This window comes from Rhineura floridana, chromosome 11 (genome assembly GCF_030035675.1).
Source record: "Rhineura floridana isolate rRhiFlo1 chromosome 11, rRhiFlo1.hap2, whole genome shotgun sequence".
Lineage (NCBI taxonomy): Eukaryota > Metazoa > Chordata > Lepidosauria > Squamata > Rhineuridae > Rhineura > Rhineura floridana.
This window is the reverse complement of record NC_084490.1, coordinates 19,609,410-19,636,019: the sequence shown is the minus strand read 5'-3', so window position 1 is coordinate 19,636,019 and position 26,610 is coordinate 19,609,410. Positions and strand designations below refer to the sequence as shown.

General features: G+C 43.8%; 2 protein-coding genes across 2 annotated transcripts; both read right to left on the bottom strand.

The window, feature by feature from the left end:
* Nucleotides 1-3,564: 3,564 nt before the first annotated feature.
* On the bottom strand, nt 3,565-26,353 carry FAM83E (family with sequence similarity 83 member E). The gene is made up of 5 exons (XM_061589416.1): nt 25,895-26,353; nt 23,483-23,650; nt 19,939-20,063; nt 9,475-10,087; nt 3,565-3,883 (listed from the first exon to the last, which is right to left on the bottom strand). The coding sequence occupies exons 1-5, from the start codon at nt 26,351-26,353 to the stop codon at nt 3,644-3,646; spliced, it is 1,605 nt and encodes a 534-aa protein (XP_061445400.1). The 3' UTR covers nt 3,565-3,643.
* On the bottom strand, nt 14,798-15,172 carry LOC133366738 (sperm acrosome membrane-associated protein 4-like). Its single transcript, XM_061590192.1, has one exon. It carries the CDS (start codon nt 15,170-15,172, stop codon nt 14,798-14,800), a length of 375 nt encoding a protein of 124 aa, XP_061446176.1.
* Nucleotides 26,354-26,610: the final 257 nt, after the last annotated feature.

Sequence of the window (26,610 nt, the reverse complement as noted above, 5' to 3'; positions counted from 1 at the left end):
TTTCTGTTTCCTTAAACAATCCCCCATGTGAAGAGCAAGATAGGGCCCTTACCTTTCCCACATAACTATCTGAGGCTAAATTATGCCAAGCGTAATCAAATATATGCACACTTGTATAATTTGCATAGCTTATGCAGGTTTGGAAATTCAGTTTTCTGGGGCTTTTTTTAACATTTTGGAGTACACGTTGCTAGTAAGACCTGGGTGATGACTTGTGCAAATTTTGCCCACTAGTATACCTCTAGTATGCCCCAGGTCCTTCCCCTTTTGAGAGGAGGGGGGAGGTTGACTTCTAGAACTTCTGCCTCGGGTGTGCCCATTTGCTGCACAGTTCTTGGAGGTGTTAGCAATGTTTAAGGTTGCACAGAATGAGGTGTCAGAATTTTAGACTATGCCCTCAAAGTTGCAGATGCTAGAGGAATACAGTATTTTAATTCATATATATTTCCTTCCCAAGGATCTTGGGAGTTGTAGGTTGTTAAGTGTGTTGGGAGTTGTAGCTCTGTGAGGGGTAAGCTACAGTTCCCAAGATTATTTGGGGGAAACAATGTGATTTAAAATGTATGGTGTGCACACAGCCTAAGCTAGCACCACAGAAAAAAAGAGATTGTATGTGTAAAGTGTGAGCTTTTTTTTAACGCAGGGGGATTGTTAAAATATGACCCTCCCCCACCTGCAGTCTGAAGTGGTACAGTCCAGAATTCTACTATCTCTATCTGTGTAATATAGATGAACGGATGTTCTAGTTTACAAGATACAATGCAGCCTTGAAGAAATCTCCACGGAAGGTTGTAACACAAGGGTAAAGCATGCACTTCACATGTGGAAAGCCCTGGGTTAAATCCTTGGTTTCTGTCATTTAAAAGAATTTTAGGTAGTGGGGCTAGGAAAGACTCCTGCCTGAGAGAGTAGTAGTAGTAGCAGTAGTATTCACTCTTCACCAGTAGGTCCCAAGGGGGGTTACAGAAATTTAAAATACAGTATTAAAAACAATTAAAAATGCATTACATTCACAGGAATAGGGTGGGTCCTAAAGACATACATGTCAAGTGCCAAAGGCATCTTTACCATTCACCAAAAACAATACAGCAAAGGTGCCAGACGCACCTCTGTAGGGAGGGAATTCCACAACTTAGCACAGTGGGAAGAACAGATGCTTTGCGTGTAGAAGCGCTCAAGTTCAATCCTGGCATTTCCAGCTGTTGTTTTTTAAAGTCAGGTAGCAGATGACATGAAAGACCTATACTGGAGAGCCACTGTCAGTCAGAGTAGGCAATCCTGGTCTAGACAGATGATGCAGCTTCTTATGTAGATGGACCCTGGGCTAAACGCAGGTTCATGTCCTTGTATCTCTGCTTTATGGCCCTTAAATATCTAAATGTTTGTCTTTTGCCCCTCTCTTTGATAGCTGGTGGCAAAACCTCTTGCTGAGTTTGTCCTATCAGCCAGCAGCCACTTTGTTTTTGCAAGGATCCTGATACTGTGAAAGAAATTGGCTTCCAGCATCAGATGGACTTTGTTGAACAGTGTGATCTAATCCTAACAGGTGTCGCCAAAAAGGGATTGTTTTGCGTGCCTTGCGCTGATTTGGAGTTGATGCTATTGGAAAGAGGTGCCTTTAGAGATTCAACGTCTAGAGGGCGCAATTTCCATATTTTTGTGTACTTCCCCTCCTCCAAAAAGCTCTTTCTTTAGTATGTACGTAACACTTTTATGCCTGGTGTTAATAGCTAATGGAGGAGAGTATTTAAAAGGACTTTGGAAATGGATTCCTAGTACTGGAGCATGCTAAACATTTACTTAACTACAGTAAGGGAAAGGAAAATAACTTGAATTATAGAAGCCTATGTAATTAGAGCATTTCGTTTGCACTACTTCCATAAGGGTCACTTGGCCTGCGGCCTGTGGGCTTCTTCCCTCAGGGCTACTGGCCATTCCAAAAGGATAGCAGAAGAGGGTATCTCTAATCAGTGACATCATTATTGGCAGTAGCCAATGGTTTTGCGCAGTAACAGTCCAAACTACACTAACTACATGAATAGGTGTAGCCATTGGACATGGGGGAGTTGTATGAAAAAATATCCTGTATTTCAGAGCTGGGGAAATAATTCCCCTTGAATGGAAACATTTCTTTCCAAGAAGACTTCTGGAATCATAGTCATTGCCTTCTGCTGCTCAGCTGCCTTTGTCCCTTGGAGAAATAATTGGCATTGCCCAATCAGTTGTCAAAAACTACCTTTTGGATCCTTGTGGTCTAGATTCTGATTGGCTTCCTGTAGTCCTGGCAAATGGGGCACAGGGTGTAGCCAACTCTGAAGTTGGGGGGCTCACCTGCAGGACCAAGAACCAGACCCTGAAGGGGCTCCTCCGCCTTTGAGAGTTTCATAAAATTGAGTATTTTACTACCCAAACCTTTTCTCTCACCATCAGCATGGAAGAAGCAACTGGAGAATCTGCAACTTGCTGGAATTTTCCCTTCTCCACAACAACTAAAGAGAGAAGAGCTCTCTCTTAAATGTGGATCCTAGCAACCATAATTCACTTGTATCCATACTGAAAAATTATTCTATGATGCAACAGTATGTGTGTGTTTTTTCTGTCAATGAGACTCGGGCATCTCTTCCTACCTGCTTTATGACACTGCAGTAGCAGGAACACCGAAGCCTTTGAACAAATGGTAATAGACATCTTCAAAAAATCACCTGGGTTTTGTCTCTTTGTTCTCTCTTTTTTGTAGCTTAGGTTCAAACATGTATGAGCCTCTTTCAATTTCCCTCTTCTAATTTCCATCTCCTTATTCTAGATCCAGTGAGGGAGGGGGGGAATTATCCTTCCTTCCTTAGTTTACAGAGAGATGTCTTTCTCAAGCTGTTTTATCACCTGCCCTGGGTCAAAACCTCTGGGTGGATATAAATCTTGGAACAGTCACTTCCTTTCTAAATTCTTCCCTTCAGCAACCAGCGGGGCTCAGTGTAATTAATGACACCTTAAATGTCAAAGCATCTTCTACAGGCTGCTTTGATCAAATGTCCCAAATACTATATTTTGATTGTGAAGGGAGAGCTTTGCAATACAACCAGGTAACTAGCTTCCAACTTTAAAAAACAGCACACACAGTATGAATGGTTCTGTATGGATGGCTTCGATTTTTACAAAAATGTATTTGGGGGCTGAGGAAATGGAAGATATAGTTTATATTGATTCTTAGTGTCTCAGGAGCTGCATCCAGCATCCCTTGAGCAGCTCATCAGTGTAAGTTTACAAATCTTCTGCTTGTTTTCCAGTACATCCTACACAAACCTGAATTGCTCTAGTGTAGTTGCATTGGAGGAAAATTGTTTGGCTTCCCTCACTGGCTGATGAAACTTAATCTCATTAAAACAAGCTTGTCACAATATAAACCAGTCACAGATTGGGACCTCACTGTGTAGTTCAATTGCGGGTGGGGGAGGGGGAGTCATTAGCTAGAAAACTCTCCTGGCATGTTTTATTGTAAGCAAAAACCCCAGACTTGTAGCCATTCCAGACTATTCTGTCCTGCAGCATGAATAATATCTCTGCTGTTCCTGAAGGAAATATTCCAGTTTGTTGCAGATTAGCATCCCAGTATTCTTCTTCCTACCTTGGGGTTTTCAGAGGGATGTCAGAAGCGTACCTGATGCCCATAGTGGGGTTTTCCTGAGTGCCCCCAAGCCCGGGGTAGACCTGTACTGAGAGGGTTATGATACAGTTGTCCTTGTAGTCTTCCTAGAGGCAAGTAGCCAGGGGAAGGAATCATACGCCCATGTGGCAGGTAGATGGGCATTCTTGTTTCTTCTGGGGCATGGCCAGCCCCTCGCTGTTTCATCAGCTCCTTTGCTGGTGTGTCTTGATAACCCCATTTCTGTGGAAGGATTAAAAAAAACCACCTCAGACTTAAGAAGCAAGGAGTGATGTTGTATGTGCAAGTGCATGTATTCATTTACAAGCATAAAAAGGCAGTACCTACCATGCACAATAAAACTCCTTTCTCTTTATTTATACAAAAGTTTCTAGTTCTTATTGTTAAGAGAAGCTGGGCTTGTGCCATAGTCTATGTTCTTTCATGTTGACGACAGCCATCAAAACTAGGAATACAATTGTTTAGATGCTAAGCTTCTCAGAAACCCTCAGGAGTTACAGTCGTGGCTCACCAAGGAGGACTGCCTCCACACCCAAGCCTGTTGTGAAAGCTTGTGCATAAATCTGAAACGTGAGACAATAGTATAGAGGAGGAGCTTCTGAGCATGTAAAAGTGCATTTCTCTCACTACTACCTTCGTCTACAGATCTTGAATTGAGGGGAAAGGCTTCTGAGTTGGCCTGTTTGGCTCTTTTCTTAGACATTTAATTAGTCCCTATAAGATTCTGCATTTGAGGCAGTCTTCTAACATTTATGCAGTTCATGTTCCTAGACTCCCTCTGGGCAATATAAGGCTCAATAGCTACAGGAAAGAGATTTGTGAAAGTAGGAGAAGGAGCAGGGATAAATTCTTATATGTTATTGACATTTTTATGTCTCTGTTCAGGATTACTCCTCCCAAGGCAGCATACAATGTTGAAACCATTAAAGTAACAAGATATTATAAAAACATGATCTAAAACACACTAGTTTATCTAAAATAATTATAGCTAAAAGACTGTGAAATTCAAGTGGAGGAGGGTGACACTTTTTTCCTGACAAGGTGACTGTGGCTTCACAGTTCCTTGCACAATGGAGAAGAAAAGTCCCATCTGTTGAATGCCTGGCTGCCTTCCATTCAACAGGTCAAGGAGAAGAAGGGAAGAAAAGGTGGCAACCCTAGCTGATAAGTAGAAAGGGATAGTCATGCTCCCTTCCTGCCTAGCATGGGTGCAGCCTTGATCAATATTGACCAAAGGTGCTGTCTACTGTTGTTGGCCCAAGGTAGAAGCCAAAGAAGGGACAGTCCTCTTTCTCCCTCCAACTTGTCAGAAAACTGCGGCACAGTTTGCGAAGCAGGAACCTTCAGCTCTAGGCCCTGTCTCTTGTCGTGTGCCTAGCTATTGCCAGGGGCAACCAAGCATCTTATGAAAACAGGGATGCAGTAGCTGAGATCTGGCTGCCACAGGCAAGGCCCATTCAACACGTTTTGGAACTTGAGGCAGAAAATCCACATGATGCCCCTCACCCCCACTCACTTAATAACTGTACTTTTTTGCACATCTCCCATTTAATTTTCAGTGAGCTTTGTGTAAGAGAAGTTTCCTGTGGGTCAGGTGAATCTATCTGCCACTCTTTAATGGTACCCAGATCTGACTTTGAAAGGTGGCTGTGCTTCACCTTCTCTGACCATGAGTGACAGTGACCAGCAGAGAGATGCGACAGTCCACATACTAAAGAAAAATAGAGCTAGCAATTGGCACGTGTGTGGGACTGAAATCTAAGGTTGCCACATTTTGAATGGGCTAAGCTTTATTAATTAAAGCAAAATCACACCTTGGTTTTACCATTTGTTGGTCAGCTGTTAAGGGCACAAAGTGGGGAAAAAGCTGCCATCTCTGAGGCCTATGATTGTGGTGAAGAGGATCAGTCATAAATTGGGGAGGCCCCACTTTCAAACCAACCCTTGCTGGGGGGCTCTGGGCAACCCCACTCTGTCATCTACACCTCTAGTATATAGAAATGATACTAACTTATTTTTTCAGAATTGTACTCAACTAAGTCCTACTCAGAGTAGACCCACTGAAATTAATACGCCTAAGTTAATTGTGTCCATTAACTTAAATGAGTCTAATATGAGTAGAATTAGCACTGAATATCATCTTATACAAATGTATGTGAAGTGCTTTGAACACACAGAAATATTATAATGCTGAGTATTAAGTCCCATCTCATGTAACCTTGGGGAAGTCATAGTCTATTAGGGCTCTTTGCAAACACCATGCCTGTGTCCTTCCAGAAGCACCAAGTACCTACCCGCTGTCCAATTTTTAATTGATGTTGGCCTCTTCAAAAACTTGATCTTGGTTAGTAAGGTGGGCATATATATTTTATTTTTATATGGTAAAGTGTAACCTCGGGTGTTCTGACAACAGGAACATGTTGAAGAATTTATATCCTCTCTATTTTGTATTAAATTAAATGTCGGTGTTTTTTAATGGAACATGATTAGAATTTTCCAACCATATATAATACCTTTAAATTAATGTAGAGACCAAAACTTCCCCGTCATGACTGGAAATCAAAATATTGATCCTTCTGGCCATGGGAGGCTTTTGTTTTTTGGTGGTCATGGGGGAGAATAATTTGGTTCCCACAGTAACCAGGACTCAAGATCAGGGGGCTGGTTTCTGTAGCAACTGGGATGTTAGAGGGAATAGTGAGTGCTGATTCCTACAGCATCTGGAATTGATGGCGAACAAAAGTTTTTGTCCTAAAAGCATCCAGAATTCATGGGGAAAGCAGTGCTTGAGTCCCACAGTGACTAGAAGCTACAATCATGGCTCTTTTCAAGGTGTGGATTTATGGAAATGTACACTTTGACCTCCTGTACAAACCAGGATTACAGAATATTGATCTTTTTTTGTTCCCATGGAAACCTAAATTACTACAGAAATTTTTATTCCCAAGGGAGTCGCGGTTTAGGCTGCGCAACGAAGAATGTATTGAACACCAAATTGTCTCACAGAAAGAAGCATTGTGGAGGGAAAACCAAATTTCCCTCTGGAAATTGGTTCCTGCAGCTTTCTACAGTGGCTATAACATGAGGGAAGGGTCTGGGTGTTGTGATGTCCCTGAGTGAAAATGTTGAAGGCAGAACTGCATAGTACTTCACAACAAACATGCATTTGCTTGGTAACTCTTCACATGGGCAGTGTGTGTGTGTGTGTTTTGTGGGGGGAGGTTGTAGGGACAAATTGGCAGGTAAGAAAAGGGTGCTTAATCCTCATACATGCACTCATGCACACCCCTAGGTTATTTCCTCCTTCCCATAGTTTATGTCTGGTCTTAGAACACAGCTGGTAAAAACAGGAAGAAAAGGCTGGCTGGGGATTGTGCAGGATAATTAACAAGTTAAACCTCCCTGGCACCCACCAAGTCTTGGAGAGGCCCCTCTGCCATGTATTGCTGCCAGGGATGTGTTAGAATTCTGCCCAATTCAGTTTTGGTACCCAATTTTCCATTAATTCACTTATTCTCTGTCACTGCAGGTTGGATTTTTATGTAGCTATTTTCTGCTGCTATTTTTGAAAATGGATTTTTTTTCAAAAATCCGCCTCTAAAATATTGCTATTAGGAACAATAATTTTATCAATATTTCCTTTCATTTATTGATAATTCCTTTCAAAATATCTTTATATCTATCAATATTTTTCCAAGAGAAAAAAAAAGGATAGGTAAAAGCAGCCGCTAGCTCACAAAGAATGAACTCGAATTGCTACTGGCGGAATGCTTTCAGACTGGCACTAGCCAATAGTTCCCATCCCTAATTGGTGCTGTAGGAGCAGACATGGGTTCAGAGAAGCAACTAGAAGTAAGAAACAGTAGTTGTTTATGTATTGCCCCTTCCTGCTGCTAAGAGCTCACAGCAGAGTTCTGAAAGAGATTTGAAGGATAGTTACAATAAAAAGTCATAAAATGCGACATTAGAGAAATTTGTTGTTGTGACATCTAAAAATAGGACTGCTGGAAAAGAGGATCTTGCTAAATGGATGGCCTGCAACCAGCCCCATTGCCCTTGTTCCTATTCCTTTGCCTTTTCTTGTAATTTTAATTCCTCTCTTGTCAAGGAACATACAAGTGTTAGCACTTGCCTAATCCTGTGTTTTTGTTATTAGGCACTGCTCTAGGAGTAGATCTGCTTGCAGGGAATATCTCCAGTCTCTTATTTGAAATGGGAGGCAAGCTGGGCTGGCACCTGAGGGTGGCCAGATTGGGCCCTGGCTGAGGGCCCCTGCAGCCCAGAAGGGCCCCTCCTTAGGGTAGGAGGGCGATGCTCCCATTCCGTGACCTGCAGCAGCATTGGGTCCTGCAACCTGACCCTGCCACAAATCATGGAGAGAGAGCTCCCAGGCATCCCCCCAATACAGACAGTGCAGGCTTCAACAAGCCCACCTGCACACCCTACCTACCTCTTCCATCAGTGTGAATGCCTTTGAATGCCTGCCATCACCCAAGATAGAGCTGGGAGTTTCCCTAAGGGCCTCATGCCCCATCCGCCATCTTGGCTGATGGCAGCCATGCACACTATACACGCACTGTATACACGTGCCGGCGCTGGGGGAAGGGCTACTGTACCTCAGTGGTAGAGCATCTGCTTTGCATGCAGAAGGTCCCAGGTTCAATACCCAACAATCCCTGTCTGAAATCCTGGAGAGCCGTTGCCAGTTAGTGTGGACAATACTAAGCTAGATGGACTAATGGTCTGACTCACTATAAGGCAGCTTCCTATGTGCTCCTTGCCACCTTTTATCCTCATTACAGCCATGTAAGAGAAGGGCCTCATGTCTTTCAGTAAGCTTCATAGCTAAGTGGAGACTTGAAGCCAGATCTCCCTGGTCTCAGCTTCTGTCCTCTTCACCACCCCAGGTCTCCGCTGGCTTGGGGAGAGAAGTGAGAACCAGGAGTCTGGTTCTTTGGGAAGCCTTGTACATTAGAGCAGGGGATCCTGCGGACTAAGATAAGAATATAAGAAGAGCCCTGCTGGGTCAGGCCAAAGACCCATCTAGTCCAGCATCCTGTTTCCACAGTGCCCAACCAGATGCCTGTGGGAAGCCCACTAGCAGGACATGAGTGCAACAGCAATTCTCCCCATTGTGTTCCCCAGCAACTAATATTCAGAGACATATCGCCTCCAGTACTGGATAGTACACAGCAATCATAACGAATAGCTGTTGAGTGCCTTACCCTTCATGAATTTAATGCCGCCCTGGGAGGAAGGGTGGGATATATTATTATTATTATTATTATTAATTTGTCTAATTCCCTTTGAAAGCCATTCAAGTTAGTGGCTGTCAGTGATTTACAGGAATGAATTTCCACAAACAATGTTTACCTATGTGCTGTATGAAGTACTTCCTTTTGTCTGTCTTCACTCTCCTACCATTCAGCTTCATTGGATGACCCTGGCTTATGATATTATGAGAGAGGGAGAAAAACCTCTTTCTCCACACCAAGCATAATGTTATACACCTCTGTCATGTCCTTCAGAGTCCTTATCTGCCTTTTTTCTAATCTAAAAAGCCCCAAATGCTGTAAACTTCCCTCATAGGGGAATTGTTCCAGCCCTTTAATAATTTTGCTTCCCTTGTCCAGTTCTACAATATCCTTCTTTTAAGGTGCAGTGACCAGAATTGTATACAGAATTCCAGTGTGATCTCACCATAGTTTTGCATAATGGCTTTATAATATTGCCATGTTAATTATTTCCCCAAGATGTCTGACTACTCTAGAACGAACTGGGGTCTAGAGTTGGCAAAGATGAATGATGCTTACCTTAGCTTCTTCAGCTGAGTCTATCCCATTCCGTCCCCATCCTGTTGTGCTGGATCCAGAGAGTTGGCTGATGCGGCTGAGATCCCACAGTGACTTACTGGCACGGGCACCTGTAGTCTTGGCTGCTGACAGCCGGGTCCGCTGTACATTCCTGAGGATATCGCTAAGAGCACTGTGGCCCTCGGGGGACCCATGCAGGCCCCTTCCTGAAAGGTTTGTGCCACGCCATGCTGCCAAACGGTTTCGGATAGACACCTCTGGAGGTGGAGCAGGTAGCATAGGGTCTTCAGCAGTGGCAGGGGAGGCTAATACTAGCTCCCACTCACCAGCACGACTCTTGGCCACAGGTTGAGGGGCCACAGAGCGCCGCTCTGCAATGCAGTTGGACAGCTGCACCCCATCCAGGATACTTATGTATGGAGCAACATCTGGCCCATTGGCGCTCGGTAATGGAGTCATTGAAGCAGGCTGAAGTCTAGGTGGCATTTCTAGTGCTGGCAGCGGGCAGGAGGCAGCATACAAGGTGCGGAATTCCCGGTCAAATGCTTCCGTCACTTCTCCTGTAAGCCGTGTGACCAGCTGGCGGTTCAGGCGGGCGTCGGTCCATGTGAAGCTGTTGAGAAGAAAGGGGGTTTAGTCCTGTCCACTTTGGTTAACTGCTTCCTCTTTGCCTGAAGCCAAGAATCTAAGAAAACCCCAAAAGCTGAAAGTGAAGGTGACAAGATTCTGAAAATAATAATGGCCAAGCCATACTTACCACTAATACATGTGTAGCCCAACAGGGGCATTCTGAGGTCCTTAAAAAACTCGAAAAACAGGTCTGAGATACAAATTTGCATCACATTTGGATGTTATTTATTAATTGCCTTCCCATCATGTCTCAAGGCAATGTACAAAATGCAATAAAAACAACTAAAACACAGTTTAAAACAACACGGAAAATAGCAACTGATAACAATACGAAGTAGGCACGTATGGCAGAGACCTATTCATCCAGCTTGGAAGGCTTGTCAGAACAAAAATATCTTAAATTGTTTCTAGGAAGTGCGGATAGAGGATGCCTTCCGTATCTCAACTAAAATGCTGTTCTACAGAACCAGGGAGGCCACATCAAAAGCTGTCTGAGCTATGGGGCATCAAGAGGATCTCCTGGCCCCAAGTATCTGCCTTGCCTACAACCTATTGGCAAGAATGACTGCTTATGTAAATATTAAAACTAAAATGAATGCCACTGGGCAAATTGGGATGGCAGGGCCTAGGGCCTCACTAGGATTGTGCTTTGTAGTATGCCCAGTCACCCTGTAAGCAAACTTTAAACATAATAATAATTTAAGTTTAAAGAAAGAGAGGAGGGCCAGAACCCAGCACGAAAGACACAGGGCTCAGACTGCCACCCCCGCCAGGCTACTCCTCAACAATGCCCCGGAGCTCAGTCCGGAGGCCATGGTGGCCATGTGTCCTACTTTACATAGGACAGTTCTCTGTAAAGGGCTATCTGGTCCAAGTCCTTGAAAGATAAAGAACCCTAAGAAGGGAGAACAGGAGGGGCCTCGAAGTTGCCCATCAACAGTTAGTCCCTGCCCTGGGCAGCAGACTAAGTAGGCAGGCACACAAGTCATCTGGTCCCAGTCTTCCCTGCTACAGAGAGTTGTGTTCATGTCTAGATTATAGTAATCATTTCTAAATTTGCATGTAGATTTATAAATTAGCATATGCAAATATATGTCCTCTTTTTTCGTGCTGCATGGGTTCTTTTCTGATGGCATGTGTAAGAGGCCAACCCACTAGAAGTACCCTAAGGGTATTCCTTGGCCCATATCTCTCAGTCATATGCCAGCTTAACTCTTGTGGGTCACACACACAATTCTGGATATTACAGTTTGAAGGTGCTGAGAATCTCACCCCCCAAAAAAAACCCTCTTGTAGTTCCCCAAGGAAAACTAATGATGGTTGAACCAGCTGGAGTCTTTAGTGAAGATAAGGTTAATTTGGGATTTGGCCACTTTTATACGTGGGGCACAGCAGATCAGCTGCAGAAAGGACAAGCAGGTCTATTTGAGAGTGCAGCATGCTTAAAATCCCATGCAGAAACTTCAGTGAAGCAATTTGACAGTATTCCATGCAGCCAACAAAAACGTGGGTTTCTGGGACGCTGGAAAAAGTTACTTGACCATATGACTGGGATTCAAGAGGTGACTGATTTTGCACATGCCTGTGCTCACCCCATAGTAAATTTATGAGGCAAAAGGACTTCAGTGTCTAGTTTGTTGTTATGTGCCTTCAAGTCGATTACGACTTATGGCAACCCTATGAATCAGCGACCTTCAGTAGCATCTGTTATAAACCACCCTGTTCAGCAGGGGCGTCACTACCGGGGTGCGGAGGGTGCGGCCCACACCCGGGTGTCACCATGAGGGGGGTGACACCCAGAGCCGCCCCACCCCACGCCGTTGCCCGGCAAGGCTGCTCCAACTCCTCAGAGGCGGGCGGGCGGGCGAGACCGGGAGCAGAGTCAGCAGGGCGAGGAAGGCGTTCCGGCATTCCCAGGCCTTCTCCGGCTGGGTGCCCCTCCGGCACGCACCCTCCCGGGGCATGGACGGGGTGGCTGGCCTCGAGTGCGCGTGCGCAAGCCCAGCCACCTCGTCCATGCCCCTGGGAGGGCACGTACCGGAGGTCCGCACCCCCCCCCGCACTCCCGCTAGTGACGCCGCTGCTGTTCAGATCTTATATGTTCAGGTCTGTGGCTTCCTTTATGGAATCAATCCATCTCTTCTTTGGCCTTCCTCTTTTTCTACTCCCTGCTGTTTTTCCCAGCATTATAGTCTTTTCTAGTGAATCATGTCTTCTCATTATGTGTCCAAAGTAGGATAACCTCAGTTTCATCATTTTAGCTTCTAGTGATAGTTCTGGTTTAATTTGTTCTAACACCCAATTATTTGTCTTTTTCGCAGTCCATGGTAACTGCAAAGCTCCCCTCCAACACCACATTTCAGATTAGGTGATTTTCACTGTCCAACTTTCACATCGATACATAGAGTATGCATAGAGTCTAGTGCTTATTATTTTTAACGTGATAGTAAGCTGCTAGCACCTCTCCTGACTGCTGTCTTACACCAACCCTGCAACTTTTCCCATGGACTGTAGTAGTAATCTCAGAATTCACAGCTCTCCAATATTATTTTTAAAAAACCCTCTTGGGACACAGAAAACTAGAAGTCAGTGAGAAGGCTTACAGCATCTCCTTCATGACCTGCCTGATTTCTACATGGTGAAATTATTTTAGAATGGATGAGCATTCAAACATGCAGTCCCCCCACCCCCAGCAGTCTGAAATGGTAAGTTTCAGGAACAGTCAGACATGTGATGAGCTATTTGCCTAAGCAAGGCGAAAGTCTTCCTTGAGAGGCCTGCCACATTCACTTACATGATTTATATCCCATCTTCCTCCTAAAGTATTTATGGCAATGGTAACATATATGGCATTTCTCATTTTATCCTCACAACAACCCTTTGAGGTAGATTAGGCTTAGGCGTCAACATGCCCCAGGCCATGAACTTCATAGTCAAATGAGAATATTTTAAACATGGTTTCTTCACATCTAAGCCCAACAATCTAGCTGCTACACCACACTGACTTTGCTGTACCAAATCCCAATGCTGTAAAGAGCTATAACTGGCAATACAGAGATGGAGAGAGAGGTTAGAAAAAAGATGACTAAGAGGGACATGACAAGAGATTTATAAGATTATGCGTGGTGTGGAGAAAGTGGATAGGAATTTTTCTCCCTCTTAGAATGCTCACGACACTCACAGTCACCCACTGAAATAGATAAGCAGTAGATGCAAGACAGATACACACACAGCCCAAAAGTACTTCTTCACTTAATGCACAGTTAGTCTGTGTAATTCGCTGCCATAGGATGTGGTGATGGATATTAGATTAGATGGTTTTAAAATGGAACAAAAACCTGTCGCTCCCTAGATAATTGTTGGACTCTAGCTCCCATCAAGCCCAACCAGAATGGCCAGTGTTCAGGAATGATGAGAACTGCAGGAATAGCTGGGGGGCCACAACTTCCCCACCGCTGAATTAGACATATTCAGGGAGGAGAGATCTACCAACAGTTTTCAGCAGTCATAGCAGAGCTTGGAAAAGTTACTTTTTTAAAACTACAACTCCCACCAGCCCCAGGCAGCATGGCCATTGGATTGCACTGATGGGAGTTGTAGTTCAAAAAAGTAACTTTTCCAAGCTCTGAGATAGGTAAATTGAATCTCTATGTTCACAGGAAGCATTATTTATTTCTTACATTTATACCCCACCTTTCTTAAATCATAGAATGCAAGGCGGCATACATGTGGTTCCCAGGTGACCTCCCATTCAGGCACTGACCAGACCCAAACCTGCTTAGCTTCAGCAAGGTGGTGGCCTCATGTGCTCAAGTTCAGACCATAGCCTGGGAAGGAAGCCTTTCCATTCCAAATGCTCAGGGCCTTCATACCATGTTGCTGGGCTTTTTAGAAGTATTTGACTTCCTACTGGGGGAAATAGAGCATTAGATCAGATGAAACTTTAGTCTGATCCAGCAAGGCTTGTCCTCAGTTCTCAGGGAGGATTAATTTAAAAACCAACAATCCAGCTCATTGTTTACCCACCTCATTGTTAACCTGTCCGTGCAGTGGGGTAGGGACTCGACACCTCCCAGTACTCAAGATCTAATATTTCTAAGCAGCAAAGGATTTCCTTGCCCAAGTGAAATGCCCAAACCTCAGTCAGACCTTTCTCAAATTCAGACTCCATGTGAAGATGTTCAAATTGCAAAACTGAACCCAGAGAGGAATACACGTGCAGCAGGTAGGACAGAGGAGAGACCCACAAGCCAAACTCTGGGAAGCAGAGAGTTAGGATGATTGCCGGCTATATGATTCATTGCCATCAAAAAGCGACAAGGAGAAATTGTGCCTGAACTTGGGAGACAGCAGAGGTGGCATCGTTCCACACAGCAATCTGCTGCAGCCGCCGCCGCAGGGAACAAACTGTGATGTCTCAATGGACACAGAGGACCAAACCATAAGCATGGTATCTACGTGTTCTGGATGAACTGTGCTGTGAGCTAGAGAATTCTTGGGTACTCTTTTCAATATCCTAAAAGTGTTACTGAATTATTAATGTAAGGAAGGTGTGAGATATATGCAACTCTTCTTCACCCACTGCCCAGACGCAGTCATTTCTGGGGTGGAACACACCATTCACACCACAGGCACAAGGATGCAACATTCAAAAACATGCAAAGGATTTTATTACTTGCAACTTTTTATAAAGTCAGAGGAGACCCAGCATGAGAATGCTGGGGAGGGCAAGCTGCAGGAAAAGGGAAGGGACTTTCAAGGACGGAGCCACATTGCACAAATTTCCATGACAGCAGTTGGTGACCAAGCTGTAGGTCACCCCCATGTGGGCAACAGGCTGCTCCTTCCCACAGTTGATAGAGCGGGTACAGCCCTTGTTTTGGATCAAAGATACTCCCAAAGCAGCTCCTTGACCCACAAAGCAGTCTTCATCTTCTGCACAACTCATCTTGGTGCCTGGGCATTTGGTTGATGCAGTGATTTCACAAAAGAAGCATTCCTTGGAAAAGGCAGAGGGCCACATGCAGACCAGAAGGCAAACAAGGCCAAAGCACAAAGGACACTTCATCACTTGCTGCTTGAGTAGAAAACAGCTACCAATCTCTGGTTTCTTCCTTAAGTCACAAAAACGAAGATGTTTGTGACTGCCAGAAATCCTCTCTGCCAGCTGATTAATTTTATTTCTTCACCAAATTCAGACTTGGGTTTTGTGTGTGTGTGTCTGTGTGTGTGTATACATATGGCTTCAGAGAATTCAAATCCAGATTTGCCTCCCCTCCCCACATTTAGTTCTCAGGTAAAATAGTCTTGATTTCCTAGTCCAAGGAAGGGAAAAAACTCAACCTCAGCTGGTGGCCATGGGTTTTCCTAACTGCTGAAATTTGTTTTTCAACAGGTTGGATCCAGGCTTCCTCTTCTCTTAAATAAAACTCTTAACTGGGAGACTGAGGTTCCCTCCAACTCATGTGAATTTAGAAACCAATAGTACCACCCAACTTGGCTTCTTTAATCACAAAATCAGACTCCTTACATTTGGTATATCTGACTTTTCTTGAGATACAGGAACTATACATTGAAAGAGGATACTTGGCTCCAGAACTGAGCCAGAACTTCATATCAGTCTGTGCTTTCCAAGTAGTAGCTGTTTCAGGAGCAAATTGCAGGGACAGTTCTAGAACTCCCAATTCCAGAAATGTAGATCCTTGAACTCATAAGTCCTTAGAACTGGCTGGCCTCCAGTGGAGATTCTCCATTCCGAGCAGCTTCAGAACAAACCTTTTGGTTAATCTGTGTGGACGTCCCAGAAAGTCAATGTAAACTGCGTTTCTTAAGCTTCAGGAAGTCAGTACACGAAGCTCCAAAACCAGATCCTAACTCTTGGTTCTGAGTTTCTTTGTCTATGAAGTACGTGGTACTGACAATCTCCAGCCTTGCAACTCTAACCCACTCAAGGGACAGAATGAACCTTTGGTGACAGCCTAGCAGAATTTGCTGACTGCTTAAGCAATGGCATCACAATGGATGCCAAAAGCTCATTGGCAGATTCCATTGAGGACTTCCAGTTTAAGCCTCTTGAGGTCACAAACAGTGACATCACTTTGCTGATGTTACACAGGAAGGAGTGTGCGGCACTGTGTGGCAGTGGAGGCTGGTCTATTAGGGCAAATGAAGGCCTGCACCACCCGCCTCAGTCTCCCCTCAGCCAGCTCTCGCCCACCTACCTCCTTACATACAGCCAGCCTAGATGGTGATCCTGACTGTCAGCTTCCTCCTCCTTGGTTTTGCCCTTGTAAAATTCTTCAGGACAATGGGGACAAAACTAGAATTAGCTAGCTCCACCTGGCACTGACTGGCTGTGCTTGTCATTGGGTCTGGCTCCACCTACCATGGGGCCTCCCTGCTCTCTGCCCTACCAGTCCCAATGGTGGTAACTGAGAATGAAACCAGAATAGGCCATACAGGCATACCCCGCTTAACATTGCTTCACTTAATGTCGCCTCGCTATAACGTACATGCTCCATACGCCACACCCCGCTTAACGTACGTGCGCTTCGCAATTATGGACACTTAATGTCATGATGCCACTGCCATCTAGTGGCGATTGCAGTGCAGTACATGCATAGATAATTGCTTCACTTTAAGTACTTTTTCACTTTACGTACACGCTCCGGTCCCATTGTGTACGTTAAAGCGGGGTATGCCTGTATTGCCAATTACATCAAAACAAATACTAAAGGTGCAGTGAAACAAACAATAATATTTTGTAATTTAAAGTAACTGGAAGAAGGAGACTTTCTTGGTGGCAGGTATTTCTTGTCCCAAGGCATTCATCAACACCTAGTGTGGGAGGCTGCACTGTTCCAAAGGTGCAGAGTCCCATCTTATATATGACTTGCCATCTTTTCTGTCATGCGAAGAGGTTCTTTAACACATTGAACACGTGTATGACAGGGAGAAACAGAATAGAGGCAGCATTTCACAGTAGTGTGCCGTCAAAAAGCATCGCTTGTTGCATTCTTGCCTGTCATGTGGCTCGTTAAAGGCACAGAGACTGCCTCTACAAAAGGTAGTAACTCTAGTCTTCTCCAGAGTCTGGCAGTCTTCACTGTGAGTAATTATAGGGGGAGGGCAGGCTGATCAGGAGCTGAATATATAGCATGAAAATAGCATGAGATGCAATTATTCCAGGAAGAAAATGGGGGGAGGATGCAACATCCATGCCACCTCCGGGGTTTGGGAGTCCTTGGACAATGAATACTCTGGGGGTCCCCCTTAACCTGGAAGAGGCAAAATGTGGAAGCTAAAACATTCTCTCAGGCATCCTCTGATCTTGCAAAGTGAGAATGGCAGCACTCTTGGAGCAATGGACCTAGAACCGGTGTGGAAATCTGTCCCTCCAGACATTGCTGAACTAAAATTCCCATTGGCCACAGCACGCTTGGCCAATGGCCAGGGATGATGGGAGTCGTAGTTCAGCAACTTCTGACCTAGGGGCATGATGAAGCCATTTTACTCAGTGGAGCTGCTGACTGGACCATCAGGCACAGGACCTTTCAGCCCCTAGAGGGCTTCAAACAATGATGCCACAATAGCTTACAGTCCCCTCCATGCATTTTATGGTTAAAAAACCTTTTTACAGCACTTCTGCAAATGAAGCAAAGCTCCAAACAGGTGCACCCGCCATCTTTAATTCCTCAGAGAAGGGATGGGCAGATCTGTCAATTTTGGTTCCTCTCAGTTTCTCATTTTTCCAATCTTAAATTCAGTTCTCCACATTTCTACAACAATTTGCAATTTTAAAAAAAAGTCCTCATGAAGACTCATCAGCATTTTGGTGCAAATTTCTCCTAATATAAACATTTTTGTATGCAGTTTTGCCTAACAGACACATTTTTGCAAAGCAATTTCCCCTAATATAATGCATTTTTGTATGTTATTTTCACCAACATCTATGCTTTCATACGAGTACGTTACTGTATTATATGCATTTTTGTACATATTACCTGTCTGGAGAACTGTTGCAAAATTTAGAGTAGTGCACATTTCAAAGGATGGCTGTGTTTTGGTTCACATATTGTTTCAGATAGTGTGAATTAGATAGCTTCACTTTTAAATGCGAACTGAATTGAATTTCTTCCCCCATCTCTATCCCAGAGTGACTCTGGATCCCACACAGGTCCAGAAAACTAAAGAACACTGAGAACTGAAGAGATCAGGTGTGACTCTTTGGAGATTTGCTTCATTTGCAGAGGCGCCCCCACTGAAAAAATACTTTTTAAAAAAAGGAAGGAAGGCAGGCACTGTGGAACTAACTTTGCAGCTTGCCCAATTAGGAAGAGGGTGGAGAAGGAGGGCAAGACAGGGTGACTTCACCAGCCTGGTACCCTCCAGATGTTTCAGACTACAGTTCCTAAGAATCCCAGCCAGTATGGCCAATGACCAGGGATGATGGGAGTTGTAGTCCATAACATCTGGAGGCCACCAAGCTGGTGAAGGCTTTCCTGAACTTTCTTCAAAACGTCTTATATAAACTGTGTCAGGTGTGCTAGTGCACCAAACAACCTCGATAAAAGGTTTTGAGGAAAGGATAGAAAAAGCAAAGGGTCCCCTCCCCATCACCTGGAAAGACTTAGGGGTGGGGGAGAGAAAATGATAAGTGAAAAGAGAAAAACAAAGGCACCCCTTCTCTCCCCCAACTTACCAGAATGGTTAAAAGAGAGAGAGAAAGTAGGAGAATAGATCCCTTTTTCTTTTTCACTCATTAGAAAGAAAAGGGGATTCACTTCCCCTTCCCCTTTTACCAGGACAGTAAACAGGGAGGTGGGGAGAGAGAAAGCGGTACAGCAGTGGCACCCCTCCCACCAGAGGGCACCTTCCCCAATCCTGGCAAAACCACTGACATTGCTAAAGCTAACCAAATCTGGTCAGTGCCCGGATGAGAAACCATGTGGGCCACCCATGTACACCACCTTGAGTTCCATGGTGGAAGAAAGGCAGGGTGTACATGTAGTAAACATTTTTTTAAAGTAATTAGATACATGCATGTGCACACAGTGCCTTAAACACACACTATGCCTTATTTTATTTTACAGAAATCTGTATTACCACTTAATCATCCATAACCTCCAAGCCGTTTTCATAAAATACAAAATTTCCATTGCAAATACGGATAACATTGAACGTTAAAAGCAATTTACTTACATTTTGATATAGTTTAAGTTAAATCTGCAGTTCTTAGGCCTCCGCCCACAAGGACTTTACAATCGAAAATACACAATGGTGGGAAAACAACGGAGGGAGAGACGAGAGAGCAGAGTGGATGGATGTGGGCAAACGCTATTACATGTGCTTAAACCTCGGTTACAGCTAGGAATCAGCTATGTCAGCCCAAGATATTTTGCTGCCTGAAGCAGTGCCCAATGCCCCTCACCACCTCACTACAACCAATACATTAAAGACACAAATTCCTACCTTTTTTTACCTGCCCTCTCCAGGTGCTACCTGAAGCAGGTAGCTTCATCCTGGTGTGGGGCAGGCAGCTCTGAGAATGAGGATTTAAGAGGGCAAACTGAAGTCCAAGTTGAAAAGAGGAGACAGTTCTAGCTGTGCTTTAGACATAGCTTCATATGCATAGATTAGTAAGTTTATCTCCATGCAGTGAAAAGCTTTCCCTGCTGATTTCAGCATATTAAACACTGTTATAAGGCACAAGAGCAGGACAGGCTGCGTGTTGTTTTCTGACCAGCTGGCAATCTTATACAGGCCCTTTGCAGATCATGCCAACTTCTGGAGCCAGGTCCTGTTGCAATCAGAGCAGGCAAGAGTTCTCCTTACCTGTAGCTGCCGGTGATCACGATTTCTCCATCAATCAGTACAAATTTCTCCTTCACAGTCCCCGTGACTTGTTTCTGCTGTCTGCTTTGGAAAGTGCAACCATGGATGACTCGGACTCTCAGGTTCTAGAAAGGGAATGCAGAATTACCTACAAAGGCCATATCATTTTTGCTCCACTTCTTCTGGGCAAAACGGCACTTTGCATGCAGTTTACAATAGCCCACTTGGGTAAGGAACTAACCCTGTATATCTGGAGGAAATATTTACTTATTGGTTCATTATTAAAAAGAAACTGAGTTTACTGAGTGCATTATTAGGAAGAAACCCTCCTCCACCACCCCCTCTGCTTTCTGCCATATGCAACTGACCCTGTACCATCCAGAGTTGTTTATCCAGGGATCACGCAGCCAGTGGCTGAGAACATTTACATTACATACTTATACCAGTTCAGACCAGTAGTGTGCCAGACCTACATCACAGGGATGTTGTGAGGACAAAATAGGGGAGCAAACAAGTATGCTGACTTGGGCTCCTTGGAGAAGCAGTGAGATAAAATAAAAAAATTAATTTAACTATTTTTAGCCTATTGTTTAATCAAGAATAGAGGAATCATCATGCAGACAGCGCATTTTCCCTGGCTGTGTGAAAATGGACCCATTCCCTTGAGACCCCACATATAAGATTCAGGGAGAGGTCCAAAATTATTGATCAGCCTATAGCCTATATTCTAATTCAATTCTAAAACTATCCTTTTAAATCTTTGTGCAAAGCCTGCACCCAAAATTACCTGGTGATGTCATCCAGGAGTGGGAAACTGCATCCAGATCATGGGCCTGATCCTTAATTCCCCCCACCCCCTGCTCTCAGGACCTGTCATAATGATATTAGTTTTCAAAGGGAAGCTCTCTGTAACCATCAATCAACTGGGAGTGCTACTTCAAAGAGGCTTGCAGTAGCTGATATCAGCAGCCTTTCATGCAAGCACTTTCAAATCCTTGTCTGGCTTGGAGCAAATTTGTTCTTGTTATGTGCCTTCAAGTCAACTACGACTTATGGCAACCTTATGAATCGGCGACCTCCAACAGCATCTGTCATGAACCACCCTGTTCAGATCTTGTAAGTTCAGGTCTGTGGCTTCCTTTATGGAATCAATCCATCTCTTCTTTGGCCTTCCTCTTTTCCTACTCCCTGCTGTTTTTCCCAGCATTATTGTCTTTTCTAGTGAATCGTGTCTTCTCATGATGTGTCCAAAGTATAACCTCAATTCCATCATTTTAGTTTCTAATGATAGTTCTGGTTTAATTTGTTCTAACACCCAATTATTTGTCTTTTTTGCAGTCCATGGTATCCGCAAAGCTCTCCTCCAACACCACATTTCAAATGAATTTATTTTTCTCTTATCCACTTTCTTCACTGTCCAATGTTCACATCCATACATAGAGATCGGGAATACCATGGTCTGAATGATCCTGACTTTAGTGTTCAATGATACATCTTTGCATTTGAGGACCTTTTCTAGTTCTCTCACAGCTGCCCTCCCCAGTCCTAGTCTTCCTCTGATTTCTTGACTATTGTCCCCATTTTGGTTAATGACTGTGCCAAGGTATTGATAATCCTTGACAAGTTCAATGTCCTCATTGTCAACTTTAAACTTACATAAATCTTCTGAGGTCATTACTTTAGTCTTTTTGACGTTCAGCTGTAGTCCTGCTTTTGTGCTTTCCTCTTTAACTTTCATCAGCATTCGTTTTAAATCCTTACTTGTTTCAGCTAGTAGTATGGTATCGTCTGCATATCTTAAATTATTGATGTTTCTCCCTCCAATTTTCACACCTCCTTCATCTTGGTCCAATCCTGCTTTCTGTATGATGTTCTGCATATATTTTAAACAAATAGGGTGATAAAATGCACCCGTCTCACCCTTTCCGATGGGGAACCAGTCGGTTTCTCCATATTCTGTCCTTACAGTAGCCTCTTGTCCAGAGTATAGGTTGCGCATCAGGACAATCAGATGCTGTGGCACCCCCATTTCTTTAAAAGCATTCCATAGCTTTTCATGATCTACATAGTCAAAGGCTATGCTGTAATCTATAAAGCACAGGGTGATATTCTTCTGAAATTCCTTGGTCTGTTCCATTATCCAACATATGTTTGCGATATGATCTCTGGTGCCTCTTCCCTTTCTAAATCCAGCTTGGACGTCTGGCATTTCTTGCTCCATATATGGTAAGAGCCTTCATTATAGAATCTTGAGCATGACTTTACTTGAATGGGATATCAAGGCAACAGCGTGATAATTACTGCATTACCTGGGATCCCCTTTCTTTGGAATTGGGATGTACATTGAACACTTCCAGTCTGTGGCCCACTGTTTGGTTTTCCATATTTCTGGACAGATTTTTGTCAAAATTTGGACAGATTCAGTCTCCGTAGCTTATAGCAACTCTATTGGTATGCCATACCAATGGAGCAAATAAAACCTAGTATATTGAAATATTGAAAAAATTGTATTGCAAATTTAAACAAAAAATATTTTTTTAAGGTGTATACACACTGGTAGATAAATACCTGCATGCATGCCCACAATGGACCTCAGGTTTTCCAGAACTTAGGATGGGTGAGAAAGTACTAATTGAAGGGAGAACTAATTGAAGGGAGGGGACAACCACACAGTATGAATACATCCCATCAAGCACTGCCCGCTAGTGTGAATGGGAAACATCAAGATAAAGGCATAAAACTGAAAGTGCTCACATGTGAATGAAGGCCCACATATGCATTAATGCCCTAGTGTGGACATAGACCAAGCTATTTTGAATGTATTTTTATCAGAAAGTTGGGATGCAAATTTTAAAAAGAAATAAATAAAACCATACATCAACAGCATTTAACCTGAATAAAAAATTCCATTAACAATATAACATTCTCTAAAAGCCAATTTAAAAACATGCGCTTTGCATTTTTTAAGTCTACAGTCCTATACCTATTTACCTAGGAGAGTAAACCCATTGAATTCAATGGGTCTTACTTCTGAGTAGACTTGTATGGGCCTGCACTGTTAAAAAAATTAAGGGGAGGTGTTCCTTCTGATGCATCTTCTTTTCTTGGGAAGCTCATTCCAAAGACACCAGAAACAAACCTTAGTTCCTATTATATCAGCAAAGTTTGAGGTTGATTTGTTGTCACCTTTTGAAACATGAAACTGAGGTTATCATACTTTGGACACATAACATGAAGACATGATTCACTAGAAAAGACCATAATGCTGGGAAAAACAGAAGGGAGTAGAAAAAGAGGAAGGCCAAACAAGAGATGGATTGATTTCATAAAAGAAGCCACAGACCTGAACTTACAAGATCTGAACAAGGTGGTTTATAACAGATGCTATTGGAGGTCGCTGATTCATAGGGTCGCCATAAGTTGTAATCGACTTGAAGGCACATAACAACAATTTGAAAGCACACCAGGTGAGGCAAGTTCCCTGAAATGCAGCTGCCTCCAGGGTTGAGACATCTGCATAGAACAAACGCCTTCCCCAACTCACCTCTGTGTGGCGGACGTTAAGGCATGTTTTCTCAGCCATGGTGAGGAAGGAGGTAAGTTGCTGTCTGCTGAGAACAACATAGACAGGGACTCGGCGCCGGAGTGCCGCATCATAGAGATCTAAGAGGATGTCAGGGTCCGTGAAAACATCCATAACTATAGCAATCACCTGGAAAACAAGCAGTTTGGTTTGTGGGATACATATCCAGACAGATATCTTGACATGTTTTTAAATAATATATTCTCAAATCAACAGGGAGGACAGCCACATCCAGTCAGAGGAATAATGCAAATCAGGCGTGTACACTGTACATATATTGACTTGATTTGCATTCTTTATGTTGGCTGAGCAAATATATTTTTGGCTTTCGTTCCAAGTCTTTCCCCCATCCCCCACCCCAAACCTATCTTTTGGTTGCTAACTGTGTAAAGAAAGCTGAAGTTTCTTTGTAAATCTGTTATTGAAATGGAGGGGACAAAATGCTACATTCATGGGCAGCTGGTTATTCCAAGCATCTGGAATGGTTGGATGTATGTTTGGTTAATGTATCAGTCAGATGCATCTGTTAAAAACTATTTTAATTTACTAAAAAGGTATCCCTGATTAATTGCATAACATTTTTAACATTTTGTTTTTAATATACATACTTACAAAGTTGCAAATGGCAGGCACCATCTTAGAGGAGGCAGACCCCTCCCTTCACTCTGACACAGCAGGAAACGCTTGTTCAAAGATGGCATCTGCCGCAACATATATGTGCATCATCTAAAACAGTAATGGGGAACCTGTGGCCTTCCAAGGTGTTGTTGGACTTCATCTTCCACCAGTCCCAACCAGCCTGGTTAATGGTCAGGGATGATGGGAGCTGTAGCAGTCGAGTAACATCCGGAGGGCCACAGCTTCCCTATCTCGAATCTAAAACCTAAAATATACTTTCCTCTTCTATACTACTGTTTTAATCCTATGCAAATTCGGACAGATTTGAATTGAATAAATTATTTAGTTTCATTCGATTAACTGAATTGATTTTTCTTTATATGAGTGATAGCCCTAAGTTGTACAGGGAAGCGTGCTGAAAGTGGTACCCAAACTAAGCAAGGGGAGTGTCTGTGTGTGTGTGTAATACTAAAAAGACTCTGTTTGAGATTTGGATTGAGGGCATAAGGACTGATGTTATAACACTAAGATGGACTGTGCGTTTGTTCTTGCACCTTGTCCTACTTGCTAAACCTGTAGATTTGTAAATACATAGTTAAAAAGCACCATAAATCTCCAGTCCTCTCTCTTCTAAGAACATGTATCTGGGTGAAAATGCTTTGAGCTTCCCTTTGCTTGGTGAAGGGGGAACACAAACATAGGAATGATGACCAAAAAAACAATGCTGCATAAACAGAATGTGTTTTGGGGAAATGTTTTGTCAGGGGGGAATTTAAGATACAATCCTATATATGTCTACTCCCAGGTAAGTGGTTATAGGATCACAGTCCACATCTGCTCAGGTGAGCTGGAGAAGAAAAGTGGTTCCAAGTAGTTTCATCAAAGAAGCATTAAATTTCCCACAGACAAAGAGCTTCCAGGAAAAGTACTTCAAACCAATTCTATTTGTGCAGTCATTTTTGATCCTCATTGTGGTGAAATACAAATTCCACTCACAATGGAGAGCATAATAGCCTTGCTAGATCAGGCTACTGGCCCATCTAGTCCAGCACCCTGTTCTCACAGTGGCCAGCCTAGGGTTGCCAGGTTCATGGCCTGAGACTGATCCTGTGTCTTTAGGAGAAGAGAAAGTCAGCCAAGTGCAGGTGTTCTTGCAACACTGTAATGAGAAAAACCACAAGGTGGAATTCTCCCTTCCCCCTGCACAACTTTTAAAGATACAGAAGACCTCTTGGTTGGCAGGCCCGGCCTCCAAGAGGTCTTCTGTATCTTTAAAGGTTGTGGAGGGGGAAGGGAGAATTCCACCTTGTGGTTTTTCCCATTACAGGGTTGCAACACCACCTGCACCTGGCTGTCTTTCTCTTCTCCTAAAGATACAGGGTCAATCTCAGGCCCTGAGCCTGGCAACGCTGGGCCAGCCAGATGCAGCAAGCAGGACCGAAGCATAAGAGCACTCTCCCCTCTTGCGGTTTCCAGCAACTGATATTCAGAAGCATTCTGCTTCAGACCATGGAAGCAGAGCATTGCCATCATGACTAGTAGCCACTGATAACCTTATCACCCAGGAATTTGCCATGGAGGAAGTTTGAGAGAGAGACAGAGGTTTCTTGTGGAGGAATGTCTCTGGAAATGTCTCTGTTCTAGGAATGCACCTTCTTCTTGCAAAAAGCCTCCTTCAGTTGTGAAAGTATGTGCACATTTTCCTCCAGATTCAGGACATTTAGAAACATGCCCAATGCCACCCATCCTCAGTACCTTGCTAGCTTGTTGAATACATCTGCGCACCAGCTCCTTGATGTGTGGTGCTCCCTCTCCTGGTGGGTGGGTGTAGATCTCTGCTCGGGTAATCCCTTTCCAAACACTGTTGTCCGGCCAGCCCAAGTCCAGGTCTGGAGTAGGCTCATCCGATCGTCCAGGCCAGTAACTGAGACTTGATCCTTTCTCTCCATGGCTGTGTTTCCCTGCCCCACCTGGTGGGGGAGTGTGCAAGTCTTCTGCAATTGCTGCTGCCTTCAGTTCTTGCAGTTCTCCATCTGACAGAAAGGGGCGCAGCTTTTCCTGGGAGAGGCACTCTTTAAAGGCCTCTTCGCCTTCCGTGAACAGGGCTTCAAGGGCCAGCCGCTGACCCTCACAGTAATAAAATTCAGGATGCGATTCAGTTACTTTAACGTATGGCTCTTCACTCTCCAGGCAGCGGACCTGGGAACCAGCCATGACCTTTTGGGAAAGGGCATTAAATTCTACAGAATCCACAACTGTACCCCTGTAACCACAGTAGGCCTTCCCTAGCCCTCTGGGAATACATCTGTAAGATCTTACATCCTTAAACTAAAATCCTTCTTGAATGTCTATCTTTTCCCTTTAGATCTTTCTTAACTCCTAAAAACGGAAATGGGGTAGGTTATTATTGTGGTTCAGTATATATCAACCTATAACCCTCTCCTAATGTTCTACTGTTGTTAGAGTCGTTA